Source organism: Rhamphochromis longiceps, linkage group LG15 (genome assembly GCF_057381845.1).
Source record: "Rhamphochromis longiceps isolate RC_006_pf linkage group LG15, R_longiceps_female_GT1.1, whole genome shotgun sequence".
Classification (NCBI taxonomy): Eukaryota; Metazoa; Chordata; class Actinopteri; order Cichliformes; family Cichlidae; genus Rhamphochromis; species Rhamphochromis longiceps.
In genome coordinates this window covers 10,596,965-10,623,383 of record NC_140571.1, presented here as the reverse complement: position 1 = coordinate 10,623,383, position 26,419 = coordinate 10,596,965, and the positions used below count along the sequence as shown (strand labels likewise).

Below are 26,419 nucleotides of genomic sequence, written 5' to 3'. Positions count from 1 at the left end.
TTTCACACAAGACAGATACAAACTTTATAAGATTTATATATATCTTTTCCATATGGGTAGTTTTAAGGTGTGTGTGTTTTTGCCAGCGTGTTAACCCTTTTATAGTAATTCTGGGAACCATGCATGCCGCACTTAGCCTGTTTTGAAAGTGGTGAAGTAATTTATTTGTGAGCGATCTGACAGAGGAGAGTAAATTGTCTAGAGTGTGTCTGCAGGTTTATTATACAGAAGCCAGGATCTGCTCTGGTAAAGCAATGGTATTCATGGAATCCCCTGAGGGCTCTTATGATGTGTGTGTGTGTGTGTGTGTGTGTGTGTGTGTGTGTGTGTGTGTGTGTGTGTGTGTGTGTGTACACAGGGGTTATAGGGTTGAGGGGGTTATGATGGGGGCTTAGGGGCAATTTAGGAAACAATGGCCGTCTTTTTTTTTTTTCAAGCCCCCCTTTCTCTTCCTTGCAATCACTGTACATGGTGTCACCCGTCTACTTTTTATCAAGAGCAGATCAGCTTAGTCCTACATTTTTGCTCTTTCTCAGTGTTCCTGTGTCTCCTTCACTTTTCTCTTTTCTTTGTTTTCATCTGTTAGTCAGGAATGTTGGCACGACCGTCCAGCGTAGGAGGCGGACCACACATTCCTTGCAGCAGAAGTGCGGGGGGTAAAGGGGATGGAGAGAAGAGAGAAGGGGGGAAGGGGTGGGGGGGTCTGGTTTACAAAACATATGCACACACACACCTCAAACAATCCCCCAAGAATCCTCTCAGAAGCCAGCTGCAGCCCTGTCAGAAGTTACAATACACCACATTGTGAGAGCGTACGCATACCCACGAGGCAGACTTTTCCAAAAGACCCATCCTTTAAAAAAAATAAATTATATATATATAATTATATATATATATATATATATATATATATATATATATATATATATATCCAGGCCTCTGGTAGAGGACCCGAGCTTGAAGGATAAACCGCCCGCAGGGGCGTGCTGGGTGTTTTTATATAATATATGTATATATATATATATATATATATATATATATATATATATATGTATATATATATATATATATATATATATATATATGTATAAGGGGTGCAACGATACACAAAATTCACGGTTCGGTTCGGTTCGATACTTTGGTGTCACGGTTCGATATTTTTTCTATACAAAAAAAATGTTCATGCCTTTTTAATTTGTCATTTATTAAAATTATAAATATATATTTTAACTCAAAAGTACAGTTTTTAAATTTAATGTTGCTGAAACAAAAGTAATTAAAAAAATAAATATATCTCAGGGCTCTCAAAATTTCAAAATCCCTGGTAGCCCTTCGGGCAGGGACTCTTCAGTTTTTGGTAGCCCAAAATAAATGTAAGTAGCCCGAATAAAAAAAGAGAGCAATTTTTTGATTGATGTTTTGTTTCCTGTTTTGTTTCCTTTACAATATTATACATTAAAGTATAATATTGTAAAGGAAACAAAACATTAATCAAAAAATTGTTGAAAAACAAATTACAACATTGTATAAAAATTACAATCATCAACTCAAATACTTGGTTCTAATTGAACAGAAATTTCTATGAACTTGTAAGAACTGTGTAGAACATGAATCAGTCTGCGTCAGATCCTGAATTTGAAATTTCCGCTGAAGTCACGGGTAAGAGACAAGTGGAACCAAGATCTAGGCCATTTGCTTTTTGAAGTTTGCAAAGACTGCTAAATTTTGCCAGTGGTAGTTCACTCTTTGCAACATAGTACGCTGTTCTAAACAGATTTTTCAGGTTTATTTTTAGTATGTTATTTTCAATTGGTGTTCTGGGAAAGATATTGCAGACTGAGCAATAATGCATTTCTCATGGGTTCTAATGGGGGCCTTTCTTAAAATGACTGGTCCCAGTAACAAAGGCGCTTGTCGACTCAGAAATCGAGAGAAAACCAACAACACACCCGGCAGAACATTATGTTATTTACACGGGTGCACACAAGTGGTCCGCATGTGCGCATTCGCTGTCAAAATAAAAGACGCGCACCAGATAAGAAGTTGCAACACGCGTTTGCGTCCATATAAAAAGCACTGTTTTTGTCCGCTAGAGTGGGATTTTCACGGCACATTCCGCACCACATCTGTGTGCGTTCATCATTTGTTTGAAGCCAGCTCACCTCCTGCAACCACTTTTCTGAGAATACGTGCTTCTTTTGTGGTTCGGACTCCTGACATTTCTTTGGAGGTGGAGGAACACCAAAGTAATTGCTTAAAGGAGCTTCTTCGACATCTTTAAGAGTTTTAAACAAATGTCTGTTCTCCTCCAGAAAATCTTATGTATGCAAACACGCGTTGCAACTTCATATCTTGTGCGCGTTTTTTTATTTTATTTTGACAGCGAATGCGCACCTGTGGACCACTTATGTGCAGCCCCGGTTATATAGCTCGTCATATTGCAGCCACAGAAATTCTTTTGTCCATGAAACCATAAAGCTGCACTTTCTTTTTGCCTTATAGTCTGATTTGTCATAACTTCTCCGTTTTGTGGTAAGCTTTTCTTTGGCTGTCACTTCTTCACCCTGACCTGTCTTATTTGGCTCAGCAGAACTAAAATATATATCCTGCTGCTTTTACACACACACTCACATAAGCTCAGCGATTCTCTGCGCGATCAACCTCTCACATGTTTAAGCTGCGGGAGATTTCACATGTTATGTTTGCATAGTAAGCTAATGATTGATAAGACGATGTCAGAGGAATTGGTGCGCAAATTATCATCACTCACCAATCAGTACTGTCGCTCTCTATACACAGTTCGCGCGATTGCAAAGTGAAAGCAAAAAACAAGCACAAATTCAAACGCGATTTCAATATGTCACATATTGACAGTGGCTCACCGATGCCAATGACATAATTACCCAGCTACATTTCCGAAAGAATGCAAAAGCATTGACATATATTTTTCCTTCCTACAATAGCCCGACGGGCAGAGCAGAGATAGATTTTGGTAACCCGACTGGAAAAATCGCTAGCCCCGAGACGTCGGGCTAGCGATTTTGCAAGCCCTGTATCTGATTGAGGAATCACTCATCTTTGGAAAAGAGAGTTTATTACAGAGAAATGGCTCTTTCCAAAATAAAAGCTATACTATACGCTTCTTCTGGGCTATATTCTCAGCGGCATATTGTAGCGGGTCAGGGCTGTTCGGGGTTCTGTTTGTACAGTTATGTTTTGTTTATGTTGCCATAGTGACGGGTGACGCCCTCTCCCTGCGACGGTGTGTCCTTCCGGGGTCAGAGGGCGCCCTGTGTGTTGTTGTTGTTGTTGCTGTGCGATTGCCGCGCTGAGCAGTTAGCTAGCGGCAGTGTTCTTCTGCAGATGTCAATAAACGGCTGTGCTCCCTGGCTAGCTCACCGGAAGCAAGACCAAACGATACCTCCGTCTCCTCGTTGTCTGAGCTCGCCACAATATTAAACATATCAGGTCCCCATAAGGAGAATCATGTGCTAACGGCTGTCTAAATGACTCGGGTAAAGTTTGTAGCATGCATGCTTGTTGTTTTTGTCTGCTTCCACTTGTCTTTGCACTAGGATGATGTCTGCGTAAATGTGCAGTCATATTCGTTGTGTTCCCACTAGTGCTGTCAGCGTTAATCTCGTTGAAATGACGTTAACGCCACAACATGGCAAATCTCCGTTAACGAGCTACCCCTGCATGGGGCTAGACGGCCAACACGTTAACGAGCTAACTGCTCTAACACACTAGTTCCCACCCATGTAATTGAGCATTGCGTGGCACATCCAACATACTGTTTTACTTTAGTCCATGATGCGCTTACCTTCAGGGTCATACGTCACATGAAAACCAAAGTAATTCCAAACGCCAGATCTGAATGAGGGTGGGGGAGGTTCAATTTGCCATGTTGCAAGGAGAGCTTAACTTCTGTCTCGCTAGCTTGCCCTGAGCTCTTCCTTTTGACGATGCTGTCTGTGTTGAACGCTCAGTGGATCTGCGCTCGACAGTGCAGCCTAGGCGGAGTAGTCGAACGCAGATTCACTGAGCGCTCAACACAGACAGCATCGTCAGAAGGAAAGTTGATAAAATAAATTACAAATTTTGTATTGTTCGATACATATGCATACCGAACCGAAAGCACTCTATGAACGGTTCAATATCGATACGAGTATCGTTGCACCCCTAATATATATATATCGAGCTGTAAACGATCTCCTCAACTCTCAAAACATCTTTATTATCCAATACGCCTTATGATGGGTTTTACTAAATTCAAATCGCTCTGTCCTTTGAGAAATCAGCCAGTCAGCATGGGAATAGGCACAGTCACAGCTCCCTTTTTAAAAAAATACACGACATTTATTGTCTGAAGGTTGATCGGGATCAGATCCAGGAAGGCACATCCCTGTCATTGCTTCTACACACCTGGTCTGATGAGGGTGAGGTGGGCGGGAGAATGACAAAGGCAAAGAGGAAGAACAAGTGGGGGCAGAGAAAGTAAAAGCTTGGCAGCAGAACTCAGCTCACGTTTGAGCCTTGTTATTTATGTGGTTTGAGCTGTCTGCCTGTGTGTATTTATCGCAAGACCTTTTACATATTTATGTATCCACGTGGTAAAGTCTGTTTGTTTGGGAAAACCGTGTGAGACAGAGTAGATCTGGCATTTTAGGTGTGGTGCTTTGAATTAGTTTTATTTCCCAAAACCATTATTGAGAAAAGTTAAATTAAAGGGCAAAAAAGGTTATTATTTTGAATGCATGCTAACTCTTTCACATTCACTAAGGTAAGATGTGATGCATTTTGGTGCATTTTAACAGCAATTTAGCAATACGAAAACATTAAAAAAGAACAAGTAGAAATGAGACGGGCAAGACATTTGTAGACGTTATCTCTTCTGAGAAGGTAATGTATGGTGTGGTCAGGGCTTTGATGTTCAGTATTTGGCTGATATGTAGCCTGATATTGGATCTCCCGCTCTTCCCATCCGTAGAGTCATCTGTTTCTTCCTCCCTCGCTTCCTTTCTCTGCAGCGGCAAAAATGAGTCAGAGCAGGGGAAGCTGGGGTCTCTGCATCCATTACTGTATATACTTACAAATTCACCATGCAGAGTTCTCCAATATACCCTATAGTCATAATATTTAAATGTTTGGTCACTCCTACTTCAGTTTGTAAAAACACAGACTCTTTGTGCTTGTGTGATGAAATATGTCCATAGCTGTTATAATGTTTTTCTAGGCGTCTATCCAAATTGTTGTCGGATATATATATTTATTTTAATACGTTGGGGGCATTTCTTCATATGTGTCCACTTTCACTTGGAATGAAGGTTGAACCCAATAGATTTTGGTTACAGCTCTCTGCGATCTCACTAAACAATTAAAATATTTCACACTTAGTCAGATACTAAATTGGTGATAATTATCTTTGATTTACTCTTGTTAAATTCCCCATGAGCATTAATTTTTATATATTATCCTTAAATGACGTGGATGTCAACAGTACAGTTACTAGGCAGCAGTTACAGATATACTGTACAACTCACTTGTAAATAGAGCACTTTTACCTGTTGTCAACAAAAACACATCTTACACTCTTGCATAGAGTGAGGAGGTTAAAGCCTTCTGCTACTTGTATGTTTCTGATAGAAAGGAGAGAAAAGCTGGCTCGCAGACTGAAAATGAGGAACCTGAACGAAGAGCCGTTGACTGGAGCATGGCCAGCTGGCCGTAGCAGCCCCTAAGGCTAACAGCACCAATAGCCTTGAAATCCTAGCTTTGTTCAGCTAGTTATCACCAGTACACACACGCACGCACGCACGCACGCACGCACGCACGCACGCACGCACGCACGCACGCACGCACGCACACACACACACACACACACACACACACACACACAGCTGTACTCGGTGGTGCCCCTTGCTGATTCAACACATTTCAAAGTGATATTCTCCTGCCTCCCACACAAATCGTCTAGACGCATCCTGGGGGCTGAGGGGGTGGTCACCTTACCACCACCAGAGGTGGTCGAGATTGAGGAGGGGCTGAAACATATGTACACACATACTCACATTCATGCATGCAAACATGCGCATATGCTCTCAGGCCTGTTGTCCAGACTGCTTGGACATCTGGCAGCATGTCTTGAGCAGGGTTTGAACATGCGTGGGCATATAAAGGGCTCTTTGTGCCTGCGAGGCTGCCTGGACTGCCAGCAGAGCACTCTGCCATAGTGGAAGTCCCATGAAAAGCCCTAGTAAGGAAAGCGCTACCTCATGTCCATCTATGTATATTCACCTGCTGTTACAGCATTGTGATGTCATTCTGACATACATGCCAGGTGCGTGCTACAATAAGGGTTTCTTTGTGCACAAGTATGTGCAAGCATGCAAGTCTTGAACGTCATAAAATGTTTTTCTCCTGCTAGCAATTTTATGTGATGTTTGTCTTGTTCTATGAAAACACAATGAGCTGATTTTACCACAAATTTGCTCCCTTTTACTACAATTTCAGCAGTAGTTTAATCCCCTATTTAAAAACTGGTATCATTAAATGCAGTTGAGTGTTTTAACTCTTTATTGAAGCTCCTACATTTTATACTTGTTTGGTAACCTTGGAAGTTTCTGGATCTGATTCTAAAATCATTTTGTGGTGAGTTTTGCATGTTTTATTTTGTAATTTAGCTAACAGTTAACTGCCATTCAAAGACAGTGCCTACAAAATAGTAACATTTGAGGACTGTTGTATTTATTTTAATAAAGATGACTATTTCAAATTTGTTTAAAAACCCTCTTGAAATGCCACAACCTGGGTCATTAACATAGTTTTTTAGTACTTGCTGTCTGATGGTTTTGCTGCAGTTCATTTCAGGTTTTATTTCAAAGCAACATTTTCAGCTCTGCAGATGAAAATGCACCCGGGGCTATTAATGAGGAATTTGATTTCATGCCATACTTGAGTCAGAAGATTTAAAAGCACTGAAGCATGAAAATGAAAAACAGTGAAAAAAAATACAGCTGTCAAAATATGCAGATTTAAGCTAGTTAGGACTGATGAGACAAACTCATAAAGTGACCTAAAGGCAGATGTTTGTATATGAATATGCAAACTCTATAGGCAAGGAACAAGATTTGTGGAAGCCTTCTGGTTCTTCTTATCTGTTTGGTCATTAAAACCCAGACTATAATCATGTTTAAGCAGGTTGTAGATTAGGATGGAAGACATCAGTGGAAATGAAACCTGGAAATCACTGGCTATCCTTTGAATACACCGAAGCTTTTTATTAGCTTTTTAAAATTAATCTGCATTCTTAAAGAGTGACACGGCATCTTGGCTTGGATATGCGTTGGATACACCAAAAGCCCCCGCCCCCCCAACTTCTCTAATGTACTTTTAGAAATGTACCAGTAGTTTTCTATCTTTGAAAACTGGAAAATCCAAACCCCTCCTTAAAAAGCCAAGACACATGGCGTAAAAGCCTTTGCCACTTTGAGTGAAGAGCTTCCAGAAAATGCTGGAGATGCCTCATCTGTCCAATTGTGGTTGGTCTCAAAACACTGGAAGGATGTGCTCTTTCTAGAATAACCATACTGTAATAACCACAAGCATAAGACTGTGATTAATGAAAAGTGCTGTATGACTCGTATGGGTTTTATTATTTGTGCAGAATCAGGTTGTAATCATAAAACGGGTCAGTCTCTACACTTCTTAGACTCTCTGTAGGCTTATTAACCTCTGAAGCCCCAACGCCCCCTGATACGGGGGCAAAAGGCAGGAGATCAGGTAGGCTTGGGGCTTAAGAGGTTAATGAATAAACGGTTCCGAATTTTAATACATGGCAAAAAATATTATTGTGCTTATTGTCACTGTTACACTCTTAAAAGATTAAAAGCCATTTGATTTTAATAATTCCCTTAATCTGACTTAATCAGTTACAAAAAACTGCACTTGGTAGTTAGAAGCTTACCTCTGCATAAAGGGTAACTAATTTTGGGGTCAGTTTTTGTCAACCTGTAGAGGTTTGATTTCAAGGCCAGAAGCCAAAAATACAGGAAACCACAGCTCCATAAGATGTGGCTGCGTTTGTGGCTGTTCTGTGTAAAGTGGACTCTCCCATGAGGGATGCTCTGAGACTTTTACTGTCACGCTTCCACTTGTTCAGAGTTATTTCAACAGTTTACTGTCCGCCTCACCACTGCTGGCTTCGCGTATGTATAAACACCATCATGTTGTTACCATTGAACCTCAGAATGAGAGCCAACCTCTGTTGACCTCAGCGTTCCTCCAGACCCCATACAGCGATTGCTGGGAAAACATAGAGAGTTTTTAAAAGCAAAGTCCACAATCATTTGAAGGGTTTTGTGTCCCGCTTGGCTCCTCCCCTCTAAACCGCATCAGACTCCGCCTCTCGCTGCAGCCACTGTGGTTGGGGTTGGCTAATTAGAGGGTTGCCACGGGAACGGAATGGCAGCTTAGCCAACGGGTGTAATGACAGGGTGAGGGAGGAGGGCGGGGTCAGATTATAGGCCCAGGAGTATGCTGAGAGGAGCTCAAAAAAGAAGGAAGAAGTGGGGAAAAGAATGCCAAAGAGAATATGAATCATGAAATATGTGAGGAGATAATGGCGGGCATGAAAATGAAACTGGGGGGTGAATAAAAAGATAGGTGGGAGCTAATGTGCAGGCGAGGAGTGAAACCAAGTTTTTCAAAGAAAATGAACTAAAACTTGTGAAGAAGAAAAGTGGGTGAATGACTAAGCATGTAACTTAGTGGTTTCCACATAGATGTTTGGTTACTCTGGCATGGACTTGCATACTCTTTCTGACTGTGTGTGTGTGTGTGTGTGCACATCAGAAAAGGTGTCTCACAGCTTACACTCGGTCTGTGGTCGCCATGGCAGCCAACAGGAAACGGCGTGTGAGTTTTTATGCGGCTGAGCCTGGTCACCCTGACAGTTCTCTCTTTCCTCTTGTGTGGCCACTCCATTCTTCAAAAGACAAACATCCAGCTGGACCACGACTAAAAGTGGACAAAAGGAGCACAGAAACTTTAGGAGCTTGGTGTATTTCAGCCTCTCGGTTTTGGGACTTTTACCACATTTTGTGAACGCAATCTGAGCTGTGTCATCATATCAGCTTACGCTTGGCAAAGCTACCACTGCCTAAAACCACGGTGAAATGACTCCCAGTTTGCCTCACATTTGCACTGCAATTATAATGGTCCACTTTTGTCAAGCTTATGTTGCTCCTGCTGAAGATTAAACCCCGAGTTAGTTGCGTCAGCCCCGTGTAACATGCCTTTTATAAAATCATATTGTGCAGCCCCATTGGCATACATTTGGCATTCCACTCAAGTCAAAAATGACTCACTGCTGTTTCAAATAGAGGTGATTCACTCATTCCTCACTTCAGCAACAGGCTTACTGATATTGTTTTGAGCAGCTAATGCTGTTGCCAATACTTTCTTGACACATACTTTCAGTTGCACAGACCAGAAGCAGAGGAATACATCTCTGTGGTGTCTCAGCAGATGTTGGCCATCTTTCAGTTGCTAATGTGCAGAGCCTTGAGCACAGCTCCTCTTACTTTCTTTGGACAAATGTGTCAAACTGGAACTCATCATGTTTTCCAACTCAATTTTATATAAGTGGTGTTTGGAGACACTGTGGCTTATATGAAAAAAAAGGGTTTTTGAAAGCGAACAACAGTGCCAATGCTGCCACCCACTTAGTCAGTGTTTTGTGCAGTTTGGCTATAAAATGCATACAGATGCAGTCTGATTTTAAAAAGTTATGGTCTGTATGCTTTCTAGCAACTCTGCAAGGCTTTGAGCTAAAAGCAAGCATGCTTACTTTTTAGCAGGTATGGCAGTTTTACCGTGCTTACAGTCAGTTTGCTAATTACCATAAAATAACATGGGGTCACTCCCAGTTTAGAAATCTGTGAGAAAAAGATCATCATTTTCACTTGGTCTGTGACCAGTATAATTTTTCCAAATGATTTTTATGGTCTCAATTTAGTTTTTCCTAGATTTAAAGCTTCCACATGAAGGTATTGAGCTCAAAAGTGACCACTCTTATTTTTTTTCCAAGGGCTCTAGAAGTGAATTTCCCATTCATTTGCTCCACTGATATTTCAGAAAATCCTTATGTTGGATTTTGCAGTCAAGTGACTGCCAATCATGTAAAGTTAACTTGTCTTCTATTTTGAACATGTGACTATGCAGCCAAGTGAATAAGCCTGCAGTCACACAGGCCTAGGCCTGATTGCTAGCAGAATACGGTGGTTGTTTATAGTTTGCATTAAAGACGTTGAGTTGTCTGCAAACACTTCCCAACTACTTTCCAAGTGATAGCAAAATAGGGAAATGTGCAGCACACAGCAGAAATGGAGACTTTCAAATCAAAAGTTGCGCATTTTGATATGTGTTGGGTACAGTGCTGAAACACAGCTTTTATTTTGAAGTTTAACATGCTCCGTTTTCCGGTTTGCATTGCTACGATCATGTACAGACCTTTTTCCCCGACTGCAATCAGTGTTCAGGTGGTTTCTCGACCTGATGTTCGCAGGTTTAAAGATTCCCATGGTAACAGCGCCTTTGATGTTGCTGTTTCAGTTTAGCTTTATGTGTCGAGTTTTGTCAACGATCGCATATGTAACAAAACTGACATTATATAGTCGTGTGGTTTCAATAGGAGTACATACCATTTTGTATTTAGCTTAAAGTAAGTCTACTTTGGATGGTTACAACATAATGGCTCATTATTAAAATCCCTATGGAGATAAATAAATCATAAATCAATGCAAATTAAAAATTTTACTTAACACGGTCTAGGTATCTTTTTATCCCTGTTGTGTGTTTTTTTACCTTCCTTTCCTGTTTTTTTCTGTAGGTATCAGTATTACCTGCAGGTAAAGAAGGAGGTGTTGGATGGACGTCTACAGTGCTCTGTAGAGCAGGGGATCAGGCTCGCTGGCCTGGCAGTACAAGGTAAGACTACACGAACAAGTCTCCCAATGAGAGACAGACAGCAAGTGAGAGTGAGCACAAACTCACACTTTCTCAGGTCATCTTGACTTCACTACCTTGTATGGCTGCATACCGCAGGGAGAACCCAGTCCACTTGAGTTCCTATGGTATCAGTCCTAACACATGCACATACACACACACCCACCCTCGCTCCATCCTTTCAGTTCCTGGGTGCTGTCTGTGTCCCAGGGGAATGTAAACAGACAGCTTGCTTATCAGCTGCTCCAAGGTTAGCTGTAGCAGCATCAGGAAGGCTCTTATCTGTCGGGAGGTGAGGATCCTGTGCTAGACCTCCTTTTGCCCGGCAAACAGCAGAAAGCTTTTAGGTACTTAGTACAAGCAATATCAGGAGAACTGTACATGTTATAGAGATTGTGCAGGTGGTTTTGTTTCTGTTATGTAGATATTTGTTTTTGTTATCTTTAATAGTATTGCACAGTACACAAGTTCAGAAATATTTCCATCTAATAAAACAAGAAACACTCAGAGACACTTTACGACTCAATGGACATGTCCACGGCCTGAAGAGCACATTTGCTGCAGGTAGCTTCATGTGATTTCCCCTGGGTAACCATGACAACAGCATGACAAAGCATCTACATGGATGAAACCTGCATTGCTTTGACCATTGTGGATGCAGTTGAGTTGAGATGACAGTTGAGCTAAAACAGACTTTTTTCTAATGTTAAGCATTTGCTTTTCTAGTCTTGAGGAGTAATTTTGCAAAGCGAGCTAGCAGAATATAATAGGTATTTGGACAAATGAAATTGCCTTAGTTTTAACTGGAAAGTCTGTATTCATCCCGACTTTTTGTCCTATTGGGTTAGCACCTTCATAACATAAATTTATTTTATTTTTAAATCAGTAGTTTTTTTCTTATTAGGGAAACTGTATAGATCGAAGAGAAAGGCCAACCAGGATACCCATTGAGAACCCACGCAAGAAGCATTGCAGGATGAACACAGTGAGTCCATATTGGACTGTACCGATTCCTTTTTTCTACTCTACTTGACCACTCAGAACTGAGAATTGGCACGTTCTGATTAATGCATCAGTTCAGTATCTTGCCCAAGGATACTGAGCCAGTGCTAGGGATCAAACCACCATCCTCCCTATTAGTAGATGACCTGTTCTCCTCCCTCTGTTACAAGTTCCCAGCTGACCTGCGAACCCAGAACCTTCTCGCTGTGAGGTGGCGCTAACCCTTGCACCATCATGCCACCTCAATTGAACAATATCAAACACAATAACAAACTCACAGTCAGTTTATAGTGTAAAGGCTGCGCATTACAGTGTAAAAATGAAATTCATTGTTTTTGTGTAAATAAATGTGAACATCTGTGTTTGTAATTTTTAGCTGACTTTGGAGACTTCACTCAATTCCTGTCTCAGGACTTCCTCAGGGAGTACGTGCTTTTCCCAGTGGTGAGTCCTCGAGCCTTTACCGTTCAAATACTAGCAGTGTTTGTGTGTGTGTGTGAGAGAGAGAGGCAGAGAAAGTCTGTGTTTGTGTGTTTTTCTGTGTATGTGCTGCCTGAAGGCACACATTCCTGTGACATCTGTGTACCTCCTCCCTCTGCATACCTGACTGACAGGCAAAAAGCAAAAAGAATAAAGAAGAATTTGAGTTGGAGGATGGGATGAATTAATATGAACTGATTACCAAATAGAAACAAAATATTAAATTATGGAGCATTATTATTATTATTTTTAAACATTCCCAACAATATGATGTTCACTTGAACCTATAGTCATAGGTTGCTTTTCCACAGCTTTCTTCTGCATTGCTCTTATTTGCTGAATAATGTATTTTCTCTCAGAACTGGCGTAATGGAGAAGAGGCGCTAGAAGAGTGGACCCAGAAAGTTGCTGAGGAGCACAAGAGTCACTGGTACTGTTAGCTACTTTGTATACTGTATGCACATATATGCATGTATCACCAAGACAAAGTAAAATAGAAACAATAAGATTCTTGGTACCATTCTGTGATTTCCAGTCGAATGCAGGCCGCTGAAGCAGAAGTGCTGTACATCAAGGAGGTAGAAAAACTGGATGGGTTTGGCCAGGAGAGCTTTCCAGCTAAGGTAGATACATTACATCACCCTCAACCTCTCAATCAGTATCCTTTGAGAGATTTTAAATGAGTTCTTGTGTAATACTTTCTTCCACAGGACAACTATACCAATGACATATTCATCGGTGTGTCTTTCATTGGAGTGTTTGTTAAACACAGAAATGGCAGATCCATCATGCTCCACAAGTAAGTTTCTCCTTTCAAAAAAGAAAGAAAGAATTGTCATAATTTCCTGTACTCATGAGGAACCGTTGTTCCTTTTTTAAAACATTTGTTTGCATCTGTGTGTTATAAAGGTGGAAGGACATTGGTACCATTGCACACAACAAGTCAGCCATCACAGTGGAGATAACGAGCAGAGACGACACCATCGTCTTTCACATGGTGAGTGTTGTGTCTGCAGACACAGAGGTTTATAGTGGGTGGTTAAACATGCAGGAAAAGTATGCGTCCACAAAATACCTGTAGAGGGACAAACGAACTGGGGAGAGTTGATTCTTGACTTCACAGAAATACTCATTTTCTGTTCACCTTAAATTTTCGGTGTTATTATTAATTTTTTTCTCTGTTTGTGTCTGCAGGAGGATATGGAAATGGCCAAGTACATCGCCCGCCTTTTCACAGCCAGACACAAATTCTACAAACAGAACAAGATATGTGCAGAGTGAGTTTCAAGGCCACACAGAGAGGCCAGCTGAAGGCCATTAAAACACTAAGATATCAATTGTCTGTCATTTATTTTTTTTAATGGGTATTTCAACAACCTGTTGAAGGTTATACAAAAAAACCCCAACAAAACATATGCTATAAAAGACTGTGTAGCATTCACTGAGCTTATAGTACATGACCTGGGTGCATTTAATAAAATACTAATTTGTCACATAATGTGTCTGTTTCTTTGTAGGCCCACTCACTCACCTGCACCAATGAGGAGGAGACCCACCTGGACTCATCGCCTGTCTCTGGTATGTTGACAAGCATTTGTATGTTTTGAAGTGATTTGATACAGCTATTTAATATTGCCTCTGGTCAATATAAAAGGGACGAGAATGGAGGACAGAGGGGGAACACAGAAACGTCCACAATTAGCAACCTGATCCGCTCTCCCACTCAGGGAAGCTCTTAATCGTCCAGAATACAGACATACAGACTAATAGTGCCTTCCACTCCAAAACTTTAACTCTTTACCCTCTGAAAGCCTATTAGGAGTAACTCTGAGATGTTTCTGTCATATTCAGGTCCAGAGCAAAATGAATGGGTTTGTATCACAGGTTTATGAGAGTGATCTATGCCTATGCAGCTACCCTCGAAACTGTTGCATTGGTCATCAAACCACTGAGGTGTCAAAGCCCATCAATTAAGGGTACTAGGGTGGTCATTTAATGTCATCTTCATGAGGAAAGAGTTTAAGGGAAAAAAGAGAACACTGTGACACCATCAGAACAAATACTTGTGTAAATACTTGTGTACAAATGTGTACATTTCCACAATAAGTTGCCACCAGGTAGATTCCAATACTGGAAAGCATTCTACACAATAGCAAAACCACTTAGAAACATACTATATATATATGTGAAAAGGCTGTATATGAAATATCACACAAAAGAAGCATGTAATCCCCCAAAACAAAACAAAAAACAGCTTAGGAGTAGTTTCTAATTCCAGCCTTCAGGGCTTTCTGTATGTAGTGCATGAATCCAATGTGAAATGATACCTCTTCTTAAAAGAGACGTCGATCGAAAGATTGTTGCTATAAAGGGAATACTACTGGATTCATGCACTACAAACAGAAAGCCCTGAAGGCTCAAATGAAGAACTACTGTTAAGTTCATAGCGCATGTCTGCTGCTTTTGGCATGGTTTTCTATGCAGATGTTTTTCATCATGCAGTTAGAGCTCTGCTTTCTGATTGTTGGAAATTGGAATTTCACACTGATTTTTATTGTGATTGTTGTTTGTCTTATATTGTGCTGATGGCAGTTTATTACTGAAACATGCATCTTTTTGCCCTTTAATAAATATAAAGAAGCATTTTTTTGAGAGTTCTGGCGTTTTCCTTCTATTCTATAAGCTCTTAATTGTGCCATGGAGCCTTGGTTTTAGCATGCGTTGGTGGTGTGGTGGGTGTTGTTGGAAAGTTAGAAAGGGTGTTGCTTGCTCTGATTTCCGGTGCGACAGCGAAGGCTGTGATTTCTGCGTCTCCCTCCCTGCTAGCCAGACAATGGTGGGGCTAAATGTGGCACAATAGATGTTCAGTCAGACCACTGGAGTGCTCAGATGACTGTCTGGAGTACCGCAAACTTTGTCCAATGACAGATGCGCAGCACTAGCTTCAATCTGGCTTGGTCACAGTCAGCCATTGTGATTGATGTGTTAAGACAGAGAAGTAAAGTGATGGTTTCATGTGTGATGTAAAGAAACTGAAATATCACTTTGAGGATCAGGAGATCTTACAATGTCACACTTTATAACCGTTTTACAATTTCTTCATTTAGCCACGGCCACAGTCCTGTAACTTCCAGTCAGTGCATTCCCAGTTTGGAGACCATTATCAAGACACACAGAGCTCTCAAGGTAGGTGTTACTGTTTTAGAGTGGCTTTCCTCCCCCTGCTTTAACCACAGTGTGATTTAAGATTTTTGCCTCCCTGACAATAACTCAAAACAACAGTCCTCCTAATTGTGTCTTTCCCATCAGGCGTGTGACTCACAGCCCATTCGCATTTTAACAGTCTCCCAGCCAATTAGAGCCCAACATTTGGGGTGCAGAGCAGTGACCTCATTTATGCTTCACTCTTTCATTGACGTGTTCACACACTCAGCCTGCCTTATAATCCGAAGAACTTCACTCATGTCAGCTTGACAATAAAAAGCGAGCGAGTGGAAAAACATTCTGGGTGTGCTACTGCGTGTGGGCGTGGGATCGGTCTCGAGTGTGACCTCAGGCATCATACTCCGATTGTGCGGACAGAGATTATGCTTGTCTTCCTTCTCCTTGTGAACATGGGATAGTTTCACACGGGAGAGCGCTCTGCTCAGCGGGAAGGAATAACATGACATATTTTTCTGTGGTGGTTGGTGCAGCTGTGAAACCAACAAAACAGCAGTGATCATTTTTCCCACCTTCGGGATGCCACAAAGGGTGTTTATTTCAGCTTGTTTATAACAGCTTAGACAGTTAAACTGCAAGACTGGAAAACCCCCAGTACCACCTTCACCATACCACTGGCAAGATTACAGGAACATTTGGTCTCCCTTCATTTTTTTTCTTTAAATTTGTCAATGTTCCTTTTTGATTTTCTTTCTTTCAAGCTCCAACACGGTTCATTGTGCAAAGCGTGTGTTCTTTTAAGTTTTTATATGAAATACTGAGGTACCAAGTATTTGAACAGTCATAGAACTTCAAAGATCAATAAAATCTTTGTTTGATTAAGTTTAGCTTTAGTGCACAAATTGCTTAAAAATGTTTGCAGCTCAGATTTTCTTGTGATCCTCTTTACACATTTTTCCATGCCTCCTTTGCTGTGCAGACAGTATCTTCCACGATGACCCGTATTACAAGTCAGAGAGCAGCCTGGATCGCTGTACAGTGGACTTTACCTACCGAAACGGTAACGTGCCAAACGGAAGCATGTACAGCAGCCCCAGCCTGAGCTCCCTCAATCGTTCCCAGAATTTTGTCCCACCCTCGCCCATGTCCTCCAACCTCAGCATCCCTGGCAGTGAGCTCATGCGGCCTGACTACATCCCCAGCCACCGTCACAGTGCCATCATTGCACCATCCTATCGGCCCACGCCTGAGTACGATGCTGTCATGCGGCAGAAGCGGTGCATGCTCCCTGCTCACCATGACCTTCACAGCCAGTCGCTACGCAGTCTCAACATCAGCAATGCCTGTGCCTACAGGCAGCCTGAGCCTCTAGTGTACAGCCAGCCAGAGATGCGAGAGAGGGGCCCTTATCATGGTGTGGCACCCAGCCCTGCTCCGTATACACCACAGGTAAGGGTTAGGATGCTCTGAGATTATTATTTAATTAATTGTAATTAGCTTCCTAGTTCAATGCATCTGTTTGTGACTGTTCATCTTGCAGATCACATATAGTAAGCCGGTGTCCCATGGCCCTCATCAGGGAGGACCAGCCAACAGCCAGGGTCCATGCCATTCACCCCATGTTAACGAAAGTGGAGGCAGCAGCAGCGGTGGAGGTGGAGGAAGCTCCATCTCCCATACAGTCAGCACACCCGAGCTGGCAAATACCAAACAACAGGGGAACAACATTGGAAACTATGCAGCTACAGCCAACATGCTGAGGAACCACATGTCGCGGCCCCCTCCACCTTACCCTTCCAGCTCTTTTCGCCCAGCCACCAGCACGCCAGACCTAGCGAGCCATCGGCATCGCATTGGCGGCAGTAGTCCAGAACTGGTTACCCGCATGGTGCAGCTGTCAGTCAAAACCTTCCAGCCCGACAGCTCAGCTGTGGTGCACCAGTCCCTGCAGGAGGTCAGTGAACCATTAACTGCAGCTGCTAAGCACCGGTCCACGCTGGGCAAGAGACACAGCATGGAGGTTATAAGCAGCATGAGAGGAGCGATGGAAGGCCTTATGATGAAAGGAATGAATGCTCCTCTTCATCGGCGGAATACTCTGAGAGAACCTGTGATGCCATCTCAGCCTCAGTCCATTCCACAGCCCCAGCCTCAAAACTCTCAGTCACAACCTCAGCCGCAACCTCAGCCTCAGCCTCCAACTCAGCAGCCAAAAGAGTTGCCCATGAAGCCTGCCAAGAATGCACCCGAGGCAGTGACTTATCAGCACCAAAAGACTCTTTCTAATGCTACCATGCTCATACACAGCAGTGAAAGTGAAGAAGAGGAAGAGGAAGAAGAGGAGCGGCCTGAACTGGACGTTCAAATTCCAGGTCTCAACGAGAACATTAGCATCAGTGCACAGCTCCAGGCTGCTCTGGCCAAACTTCCCAATAAACCCCCTCCAGAATATCCGGGCCCTCCTAGACCTGCAAGCAATGCTCAAGCTCGCACCCACACTCACAATCACAACAACACCCACCACACCAACCATAATCAAGGACCACAGGGCAACCAGGGACCAGTGGACCAAGGCCATGGCTGCGCCTTAAAGACTGGACAGAGCCAGGGTGTTAGTGGGCCTGGGGGTGGTGGTGGTGGGACACTGACCCGGGGGGATCAGAGTGTTGTGAATGGAGCAGTTTTAGGTCCATCCATTTCAGAACCAGACTTGACCAGTGTTAAGGAGAGGGTGAGGAAGGAGCCGGTCAAAGAGAGGCCAGTATCAGAGATGTTTTCCTTGGAAGACAGCATAGTGGAGAGGGAAATCGCTCAAAGGGTAAGATACTCACTCATTCTACATCTTCACAGCCGTTCCCTCAAATTTTAGAACTAACACATTTCTACATTTTAACACAGTGTAACGATGTTTTTACGTAAAGCAATGTAATGCATTTATTACTTAATATTACAATATAACACATTTACTCAATAATACAATTTAACACATTTTTACTTAAATATAATAATACCATGCAAAACATTTTCTGTTTAATAATACTTTTTTTTAACTTAATAATACAATGCAACATATGATGTTAAATTTTATCTATGTTTATAACATTCACAATTTTTTTCTATTACCTTTCCATATGGAATAAAAATGTTTAGCATGAAATTATTAAATATAATGTCAGTGCCTGACACCTCTGAAGCCATTGTACTGGTATAGTTTTAAATATTACAGTCTGTTGTCTGCTCACTAGTTTCAAAGCTCCTGATTAGCAGTAATCTGGAGTTCAGCACCTAAAAGGGCAGCACTGGACTCTGAATTCCCCGAGGCAGCTAAAAGCCTTACTAAGCCTTCCGATTATTCTTCGAGTTGGGTGTTTTTGTGTCGGTGGGCCTTCTGTTAATATGCAAACATCTGACCCAGCACCAGTCCAATCATAAATAATTGCCTCCTAGAGATAAACCTGTCTGTCTGTGATTGCAGGTGTGTGTGATTTTAGCCAATAAAACTTAAAGAATGTTTTCTTCTCACTGCTGTCCAAAGCTGCTAAAGCCCTTTTATGCCAGCTGCTTTATCTTATGCATAGAGGGTACCCCTTATGACCCCCAAGCTGTTGTTTTGACTGCCCCATGGGGGATCAAGAAGGTGGAAAGGGGAAGGGCGGCGCTGTCCTGGAGGTTTAATAGCATCAGAGATTAGGAGAGGTAATCCTTCGAGGAAGGAGACGGTGCAATGTGGGTCAGTGTTTGGAAGCGAGAAAGAGAGTCAGGATGACAGAGGGTGTGTTGTAATCAAACAGAAGCTGAAGAGGTAGGTGGGAATAAACAAAGATGAAACAATTAATAACATGTAAGAAGGACAAACGAGGATGAAGGCAACCAGATGGATAAGAACTCTTTCTTAATAGGCTTTGTGTAGTGGGCTTCCTGTTTCTCACCTTTGGACTTATTACAAGGGGATTGGTACGGGCAGTTTATGCACATGCACGGGAAATTCTCCCCACCCACTACTGCTCATGCACATCTGCGTGAACACTGTACTTGTGCAATGGCAGGTCAGTCAGTCTTGCAAACCTGCTGGTGCCTGTAAGCATGACAACAGGATTTTTCTCTCTCTTGAAGACGCTGGAGAGACAGAAGATGTCTGTGGACTCCATGAAGAGGCCGCTGATGATGGCCGCACTCAACGGGCTCTACGTCGCCCGGATGCCTGTCCCCGAGAGTCCAGGGGAGGAAGGCGCCAAGGCGGCTACTGATGAAAGGGTAGGATGCTTGCTTTTTGTACAACATATACATTATTATGGTTAAAGTTTAAGGGTTTCATGACTGTAACTTTGTATTATTCTGTATATTTTGTAACATATAGTAAAAAAGTCCTGCTAATTTACAGACAACCTTTAAAAAATATGCTGCTGGGAATTCATTTTACTCATCTGTTTTGTTGCTACTTTATTACTACATTTACTTTACCCAAAACCTTTGGGATTTACTGACATGTATGTAATTGGAAACTTATCATATTAAAGATAGAAAAGGCTTTTTAAGCTCTTAAAAAAAAATCACAATTACTAAAACGAGTATTTAAAGAACTGATATCAAGAATAACATACCAGAGTTGATGTTCAGGATTAGGTCTTATTTAAGCTTATTTAAACCGAATAATCATAAAAGCTTTAAATCTCCCCAAAAAGTTTGTTTGGTCATCGTCACACCAAAACTCACAGTCTCTATTAATCACATCATTTTAATGAATTCCACTGCCCAAGTAGATCCCCAGTGTGTTTGGCTCCCTTTTGAGCGTGGAGGTGTGAATCCCAGTCTTTGTCCCAACTGTTGCTAAGCTAATGGGGGCAAACCCTAAGTGGGCTGTGGAACGTGTGGCACGGTAGTGCTTATCGCCTCTGGGCCTGCTGGTATGTTAAGAATGTGACCTGAGAGAGAGCGAGCCAGACAGAGAAAGAGAGACAGAAAGAGATTCTGGCCTCTCAGACATGACTGGCCTAATAAACACCACTGCTGCTGCGTATTCGGCTCTTTCCTGACTATATTGATTCAGTATGAATACTTGTGAGCATCATGAGGAGACTGAGGAGAATTTAAAAACGTGAGTGTTATACGATAACAGTGTTGGATTCGAATGCCTTTGTCGGGGTGTGATGTAAATGAATGAGTGCCTTTTTGGGGACTGAAAGAGAGACTTCTGAATAATAAACACCCTCTACTTTTTCTCTCCCTCTCTCTCTCTCTAGTGTAAGACCTTGGAGTTGAAGCTAGAAGAAGAGCGGGTCTTTACAGAGTATGAGCAGGTGCCCAAGAAGAGGGCAGACTGTATTCTCACAACAGCAACTCTGCCCGAAAATGCAGAGCGCAACCGTTTCCGTGATGTTGTTCCTTATGAGGAGAATCGAGTTGAGCTTGTACCCAACAAGGAGAACAACACAGGCTACATAAATGCCTCGCATATCAAGGTATACACAGCCATGCTTATCTGTGTGTGATCCAGGCTTTTGCAGTACTGTTTAAAAGTCTTGAGTTTCCCTTCATTTCCTTTTCTGTAGTCTTCAATAATACTTCTCCATGTTCCTTAATGGATAGTCAGAGGTCTTTTGTTGCCCCTGACTTTCAGTCCAGTTCTTGTGTAACTGGACATACCTCAGGTTTTTCTTACTGTTTAGGCTTCCTTAAGAATGGTGTTTCCTCATTTTTTTTTTTAAGGTCACACTACACATTACACCAAGATAGCCAAAGTATTTGGCTAAGAGGTTTTTGGGAACCACCTTCCTGTTGAGAAATTACTCAAACGGAAACAGAAAATATGTGTCAAACTGAAACTGTGGAAGTTATCTTTGTCATATTTCATAGATTCAAATATATATCTGTATCTATACATATCTATATATCTGTATCTATACGTATCTATATACATATTTTGTTTCTTTTTTTTATATACACACAAAAAAGAACAAAAAAGATGAGTAATCATGACTCCATGACTCATGCACAGTGCTGAGTTTGACAGATTTAATGCCTTCTGTGTCTGCCCATTAAATTTGTGCATTTTTAAGAGTGATGTCCAAAGAAAAGCTCAATCCAAACTTAAGAAGCTAAACTCATCAATCAAGATATCTTTATCCAAACCAAAATCCGAAGCACATGTTTTTCATTGGACAGCGATGATAAGAGATATTACCCCAACTAATGTAGCTGTGGCTTTCTTCGGGTGGCTCAAATAATGTCAGCTCTGCAACTGTGACTTGATTGCTGGTTGGTTTCAATTTAAGAAGAAATACTTGAGTAATAAAATATATCACAAGTTGTTTTACAATACTTAGGTTTATCTACATGACTCTTAAACAGAATAGCTGTCTCAAAGTGCTTTGCAACACCCACATCATACAGCCTAAATGAAAACAGAGTATAAGGTTGATGCTTTCAGTTTTGTTCTAGTCTTTGTTGCGGTCATTGCTAAGCAGGGAATGGCTCGGAGGAAAGGATGAAAGGCAGCTATTGAAGGCTGTTTGTGCCTTTAAGCTCCCAGAGCTTGTGGAATTCCCAAAGAATGTTGTCCAAACTCCAAAACCCTCTTAAACAACCTGAGTCGCTCTCACTGGCTCTTTATTCATGTTTAGTTGCAAACAGCATGTGTATGCAAGCTTGTGCATACGCGTGTGTCTGCATGCCATGTGTACGTTGTGCACCAAAGCAGCACTGAGTCGCTGCCTACCACAGTGTAACCCTCTTACTCCCCTGTCATTTAAGGTGGTTGCCGCAGAACAAAAAGACCTTGTTTATTCCCCATCCGTCTCTTAATACAGTGTTTATAGTCACGAGGTGGCCTGAGAAATCAGCTGAGACATGCCCTTTATGTAATAGTACTGAAGTTTCTGTGGTCGGAGTGAGCTAAAGATTGGACGTATTTAAGTGTTATTTGTGGTCTTGTGGTTATCAGGAAGGGGAAATGGAAGAAAACTAGAGATAAGGAGTTAATAGAGTTATAAATGAAAGAAAAGCGATCCCGCTGTGGATAAAAGTAACAGGTGTTTACACTGCCCTCCAGTGGTTGTGAATATTATAGATGTCTGTAGGTGAGCTGAACTTCTGTGAGGAGGCAGCACTATTTTTTATTTATAGTTTATATACAGTCATTGACTTTAATACATTGGTTTCTGTCAGTTCTGTTCTGCCCTGTAAGACAGACTTTAAACCTGACCTGGACTCCTTTTAGCTTGCCATTTACTCTGAGCAATCGCATCAGTCTGCCATTAATCATTTACGATAAACTGCGTTAGCTGTTTATCAATGAGTACCGTCTTTTCAGCCATTAGCTTTCATCAGTTATTTTTACTTCCACTGTTCTATTAATCGACCTTTATTCTATTTAGCAGCTGATTATTATCAGTCTAACATTTTCAACAGTTAAACTTTACTTATACTCAGCAATTTTAAACGCTGGCTGTACTTTTATAAATAAATAGTTTTCACTAGACTCTATACAGTTCTGTGATATTCTAGGTACATCTCATGATTCAGTAGCTTGTAGAACGAATGTAATGATTTTCTGTATGGTTTTAATTAGTTGCTCAGATTGTTGTGGAGGAATTTAAGTCCACTCTTTTTTTTATAATGCTGCTTCAGTTCATTCAGGGTTGTGTGCATTCATTTATTCACAGTTCTTTGAAGGTCTTACTGCAGCACTTTAGTCGGTTTGAGTCTGGACTTTTGGCCATTGGAGCGCCTTGATTCTTTCCTTTTTCAGCCATTCGATTGTAGATTTGCTGCTTTGGCTTTTTGTCACATTTGACCCAGTTTTTGGCCAAGCTTTAGCTGTCGGACAGACTTCAGATTTGACTCTAGAATACTTCTTTTCGTGTGGCTGCAAAATAAACCCAAATCATCACCTCTCCTCCACCGTGCTTGACAGTGGGCAGTGGTGTTTGTGCTGGAGGTGTTGCTGCATTATGGCCAAACATCTCCACTGTGGTCTCATCTGTCCAACTTTGCAAACCTAAGCCATGCTTCCATATTATTTTTTTTAGAGAGATGAGGGTCTCTCCTATCATTCCTTCCAAACAAGCCATACTTATTCAGTCTTTTTCTAATTGTACTGTTGTGAAGTTTAACATTAAAGGCCTTAGTTAGCATGTTAAGAGTCTGAGATGTAGCTCTTGGACTTGATGATCATTTAATCAAATGCATTTGATCAGCAGCACCTGGCTGCAACTTTCCAATTTTTAATCTTACTGAAGCAGTGTTGGTGTGCTTAGTTTTTTACATGACTGTATGTTGAATATCTAAACTGCCAGTCATTTACTTTTAGCTACCTGTCAATGTTTCCATTTACCCCATGCTACTTGCAGACATTGTTCATTACTAGACCTGCTCCTGTGTTTGTTTTCTTTCATTTGGCTTAATTTCTTGATAAACAAAAAAGCGTTTGTTTGTATATTTGAGGCTGATTGCATATGCACTGCATACTGTAATATCCACTAATTGATTCTGCATGTCTTCCCAGGTCATGATCAGAGGGGAGGCATGGCACTACATTGCTACCCAGGGTCCACTAGCCAACACCTGTGCTGACTTCTGGCAGATGGTGTGGGAGCAGGGGGTCAACGTTATCGCCATGGTTACTGCCGAGGAGGTACACTGACACACACATACACACAGATGTGGATTTTTTTTTAAGCTTCCTGTCTGTGAGAGAAATGACACTGTGGTGAGTTTGTGTCACTGTGACTTTAGGTTTATTTCTAAGGGCCAGGACTCGTTGTTGACATCTAATTTGCCTCATCTGCTTCTTTTCTTCATTCCCATCACCCACGAATCACTTCTCATCTGGCGCTTGTCGTCCTTTCATCTAGGAGGGCGGCAGGTCCAAGAGTCATCGCTATTGGCCTAAACTGGGCTCCAAACACAACTCAGCCACTCACGGCAAGTTCAAGGTGACCACCAAATTTCGCACGGACTCAGGGTGCTACGCCACTACGGGGCTGAAGGTTAAACACCTGCTGTCTGGCCAGGAGAGGACGGTCTGGCATCTGCAATACACAGACTGGCCTGAGCAGGGCTGTCCTGAATATGTACTGGGATTTCTCTGTAAGTACGGCCGCCCCGTCATTTATTAAAAATATGCTTTATCAGATATGTGTAAGGACAGAGCCAGCATAAAGACTAAACATGACATCAATGTGACTTTTCTTATCTGAAGCATATCTGGAGGAGATCCAGTCTGTGAGGAGACACACTAACTCTATGCTGGACACCTCAAAGAGCCTCAATCCACCTGTGGTGGTGCACTGTAGCGCCGGTGTAGGTCGAACTGGAGTGGTCATCCTAACTGAGCTCATGATCAGGTGTTTGGAGCACAATGAGGTGTGTGGATGATTTCCTTAAGGGGCTGCAAATTTAAAATTTAGTGAAGGTATAGAACATTTTTAGAGTCCCTGACTTTCTTTGACAGTCGCAGGATACATGCATCCCTTAGAAGCATGTTTTTAACTTGGTAAATTAGGATATTTTACATGCAAGATATACATAATCCCACTTTTATCTAATTTTATTCCTACATAAAGTTACACCTCAATCAAAAACATTTGACCGGCTCTCACTGTTGTCCTTTTCTTTCTTTTTTCTTCTCTCCCCTTCAGCCCGTGGAGGTTCCCACAATGCTATCAGAGCTGAGGCAGCAGAGGATGCTAATGGTACAGACCATATCCCAGTATAAGTTTGTCCACCAGGTTCTTATCCAGTTTCTCAAGAACTCCCGCCTTATTTGAACCCGAGCACCTATCGGCTGCTCCGGAGTACTTAAAGTCAGCATGAGGACAGTACAACAAACACAGTATACTGGTAGCTGGAGGGAAGGAAGAACAGAGATTCGTGTTTTCTGTGTGGCACTTCATCTGTATGTAAATTCTAACCCAAAACTCACCTCAAGGGAGGAACGGATCTGGTGGGCTTGTATAGAAACTGACAGCCATTTCTCCTAATCGGTGTATTTCAAATTTTGTTCCTTCTCCCCCTTTGATCTTGGACTTTTTGTGTGAAACATGCATATTCCTTCAGGTTTTTTCAGCTTCAGGTTTCTAAAGAAGTATCTAGAGAAATTAAATCTCAGTTTCAATTAGGAGATATCGCACCACTGGTACATTTCTCATTTAGCCATCATTAGAAATGGCATTATGCTGCATGAACAGTAGGTGGCAGCAGTATTATTGCTATACTCTGAAAGAGTTTGCCAAACAAAAGTATTCTTAAATCGCTGTTCTAAAATGATCCTATTCCTGTATTGATTTAATACAGCAAGTATTTACTTCAAATTTGTAAGAAATTTTTTATTTATTTCTATAAAGGCTGTGGTCACCTTTGCCATGGCAACCATGTTGATCTTTTGAACTCTTTTTAAGTTTTTGGAAAAACTCCAATGTGTTTTTGTGAGGAGGCATTTCAATTAAGTTCCTTTCAGGCAGACAAACAAAGTACACTTTAGCAATTCTTTATCATCTAAAGAATTTTTATATATATATATATATATATATATATATATATATATATATATATATATATATATATATATATATATATATATGTATATGTGTATCAAAACTCTGGAATTGGTGATACAACTTTGTCCATATGCAGCAAGTGCTGTGTATAATGTGTCATTGTGCCTTATTGTAGTAATATGTAACTACGGGGAGAAGCTGATGGGCTGATACACTCTTTGTACTGTTTAGGTTTTTGGCTAAATTCATTACTTTTTAGGTTTCATTGTAGA

The 26,419-nt window shown here is 41.6% G+C and overlaps 1 protein-coding gene across 1 annotated transcript in view; it reads left to right on the top strand.

Moving 5' to 3' along the window:
• LOC146652140 (tyrosine-protein phosphatase non-receptor type 14-like) overlaps positions 1-26,128 on the top strand; it is a 44,714-nt gene extending 18,586 nt beyond the window's left edge. Inside the window, exons 4-20 of the mRNA XM_085383298.1 lie at positions 10,892-10,989; positions 12,386-12,453; positions 12,849-12,919; positions 13,025-13,112; positions 13,200-13,288; positions 13,399-13,486; positions 13,684-13,766; positions 14,007-14,067; positions 15,597-15,675; positions 16,631-17,100; positions 17,192-18,469; positions 19,765-19,905; positions 20,892-21,110; positions 24,155-24,283; positions 24,504-24,738; positions 24,851-25,014; positions 25,290-26,128. Coding sequence (XP_085239424.1) covers positions 10,892-10,989; positions 12,386-12,453; positions 12,849-12,919; positions 13,025-13,112; positions 13,200-13,288; positions 13,399-13,486; positions 13,684-13,766; positions 14,007-14,067; positions 15,597-15,675; positions 16,631-17,100; positions 17,192-18,469; positions 19,765-19,905; positions 20,892-21,110; positions 24,155-24,283; positions 24,504-24,738; positions 24,851-25,014; positions 25,290-25,418 — 3,490 coding nt within the window. The 3' untranslated portion in view covers positions 25,419-26,128. The remainder of the gene's footprint in view (positions 1-10,891; positions 10,990-12,385; positions 12,454-12,848; positions 12,920-13,024; positions 13,113-13,199; positions 13,289-13,398; positions 13,487-13,683; positions 13,767-14,006; positions 14,068-15,596; positions 15,676-16,630; positions 17,101-17,191; positions 18,470-19,764; positions 19,906-20,891; positions 21,111-24,154; positions 24,284-24,503; positions 24,739-24,850; positions 25,015-25,289) is intronic.
• The last annotated feature ends 291 nt before the right edge of the window (positions 26,129-26,419 follow it).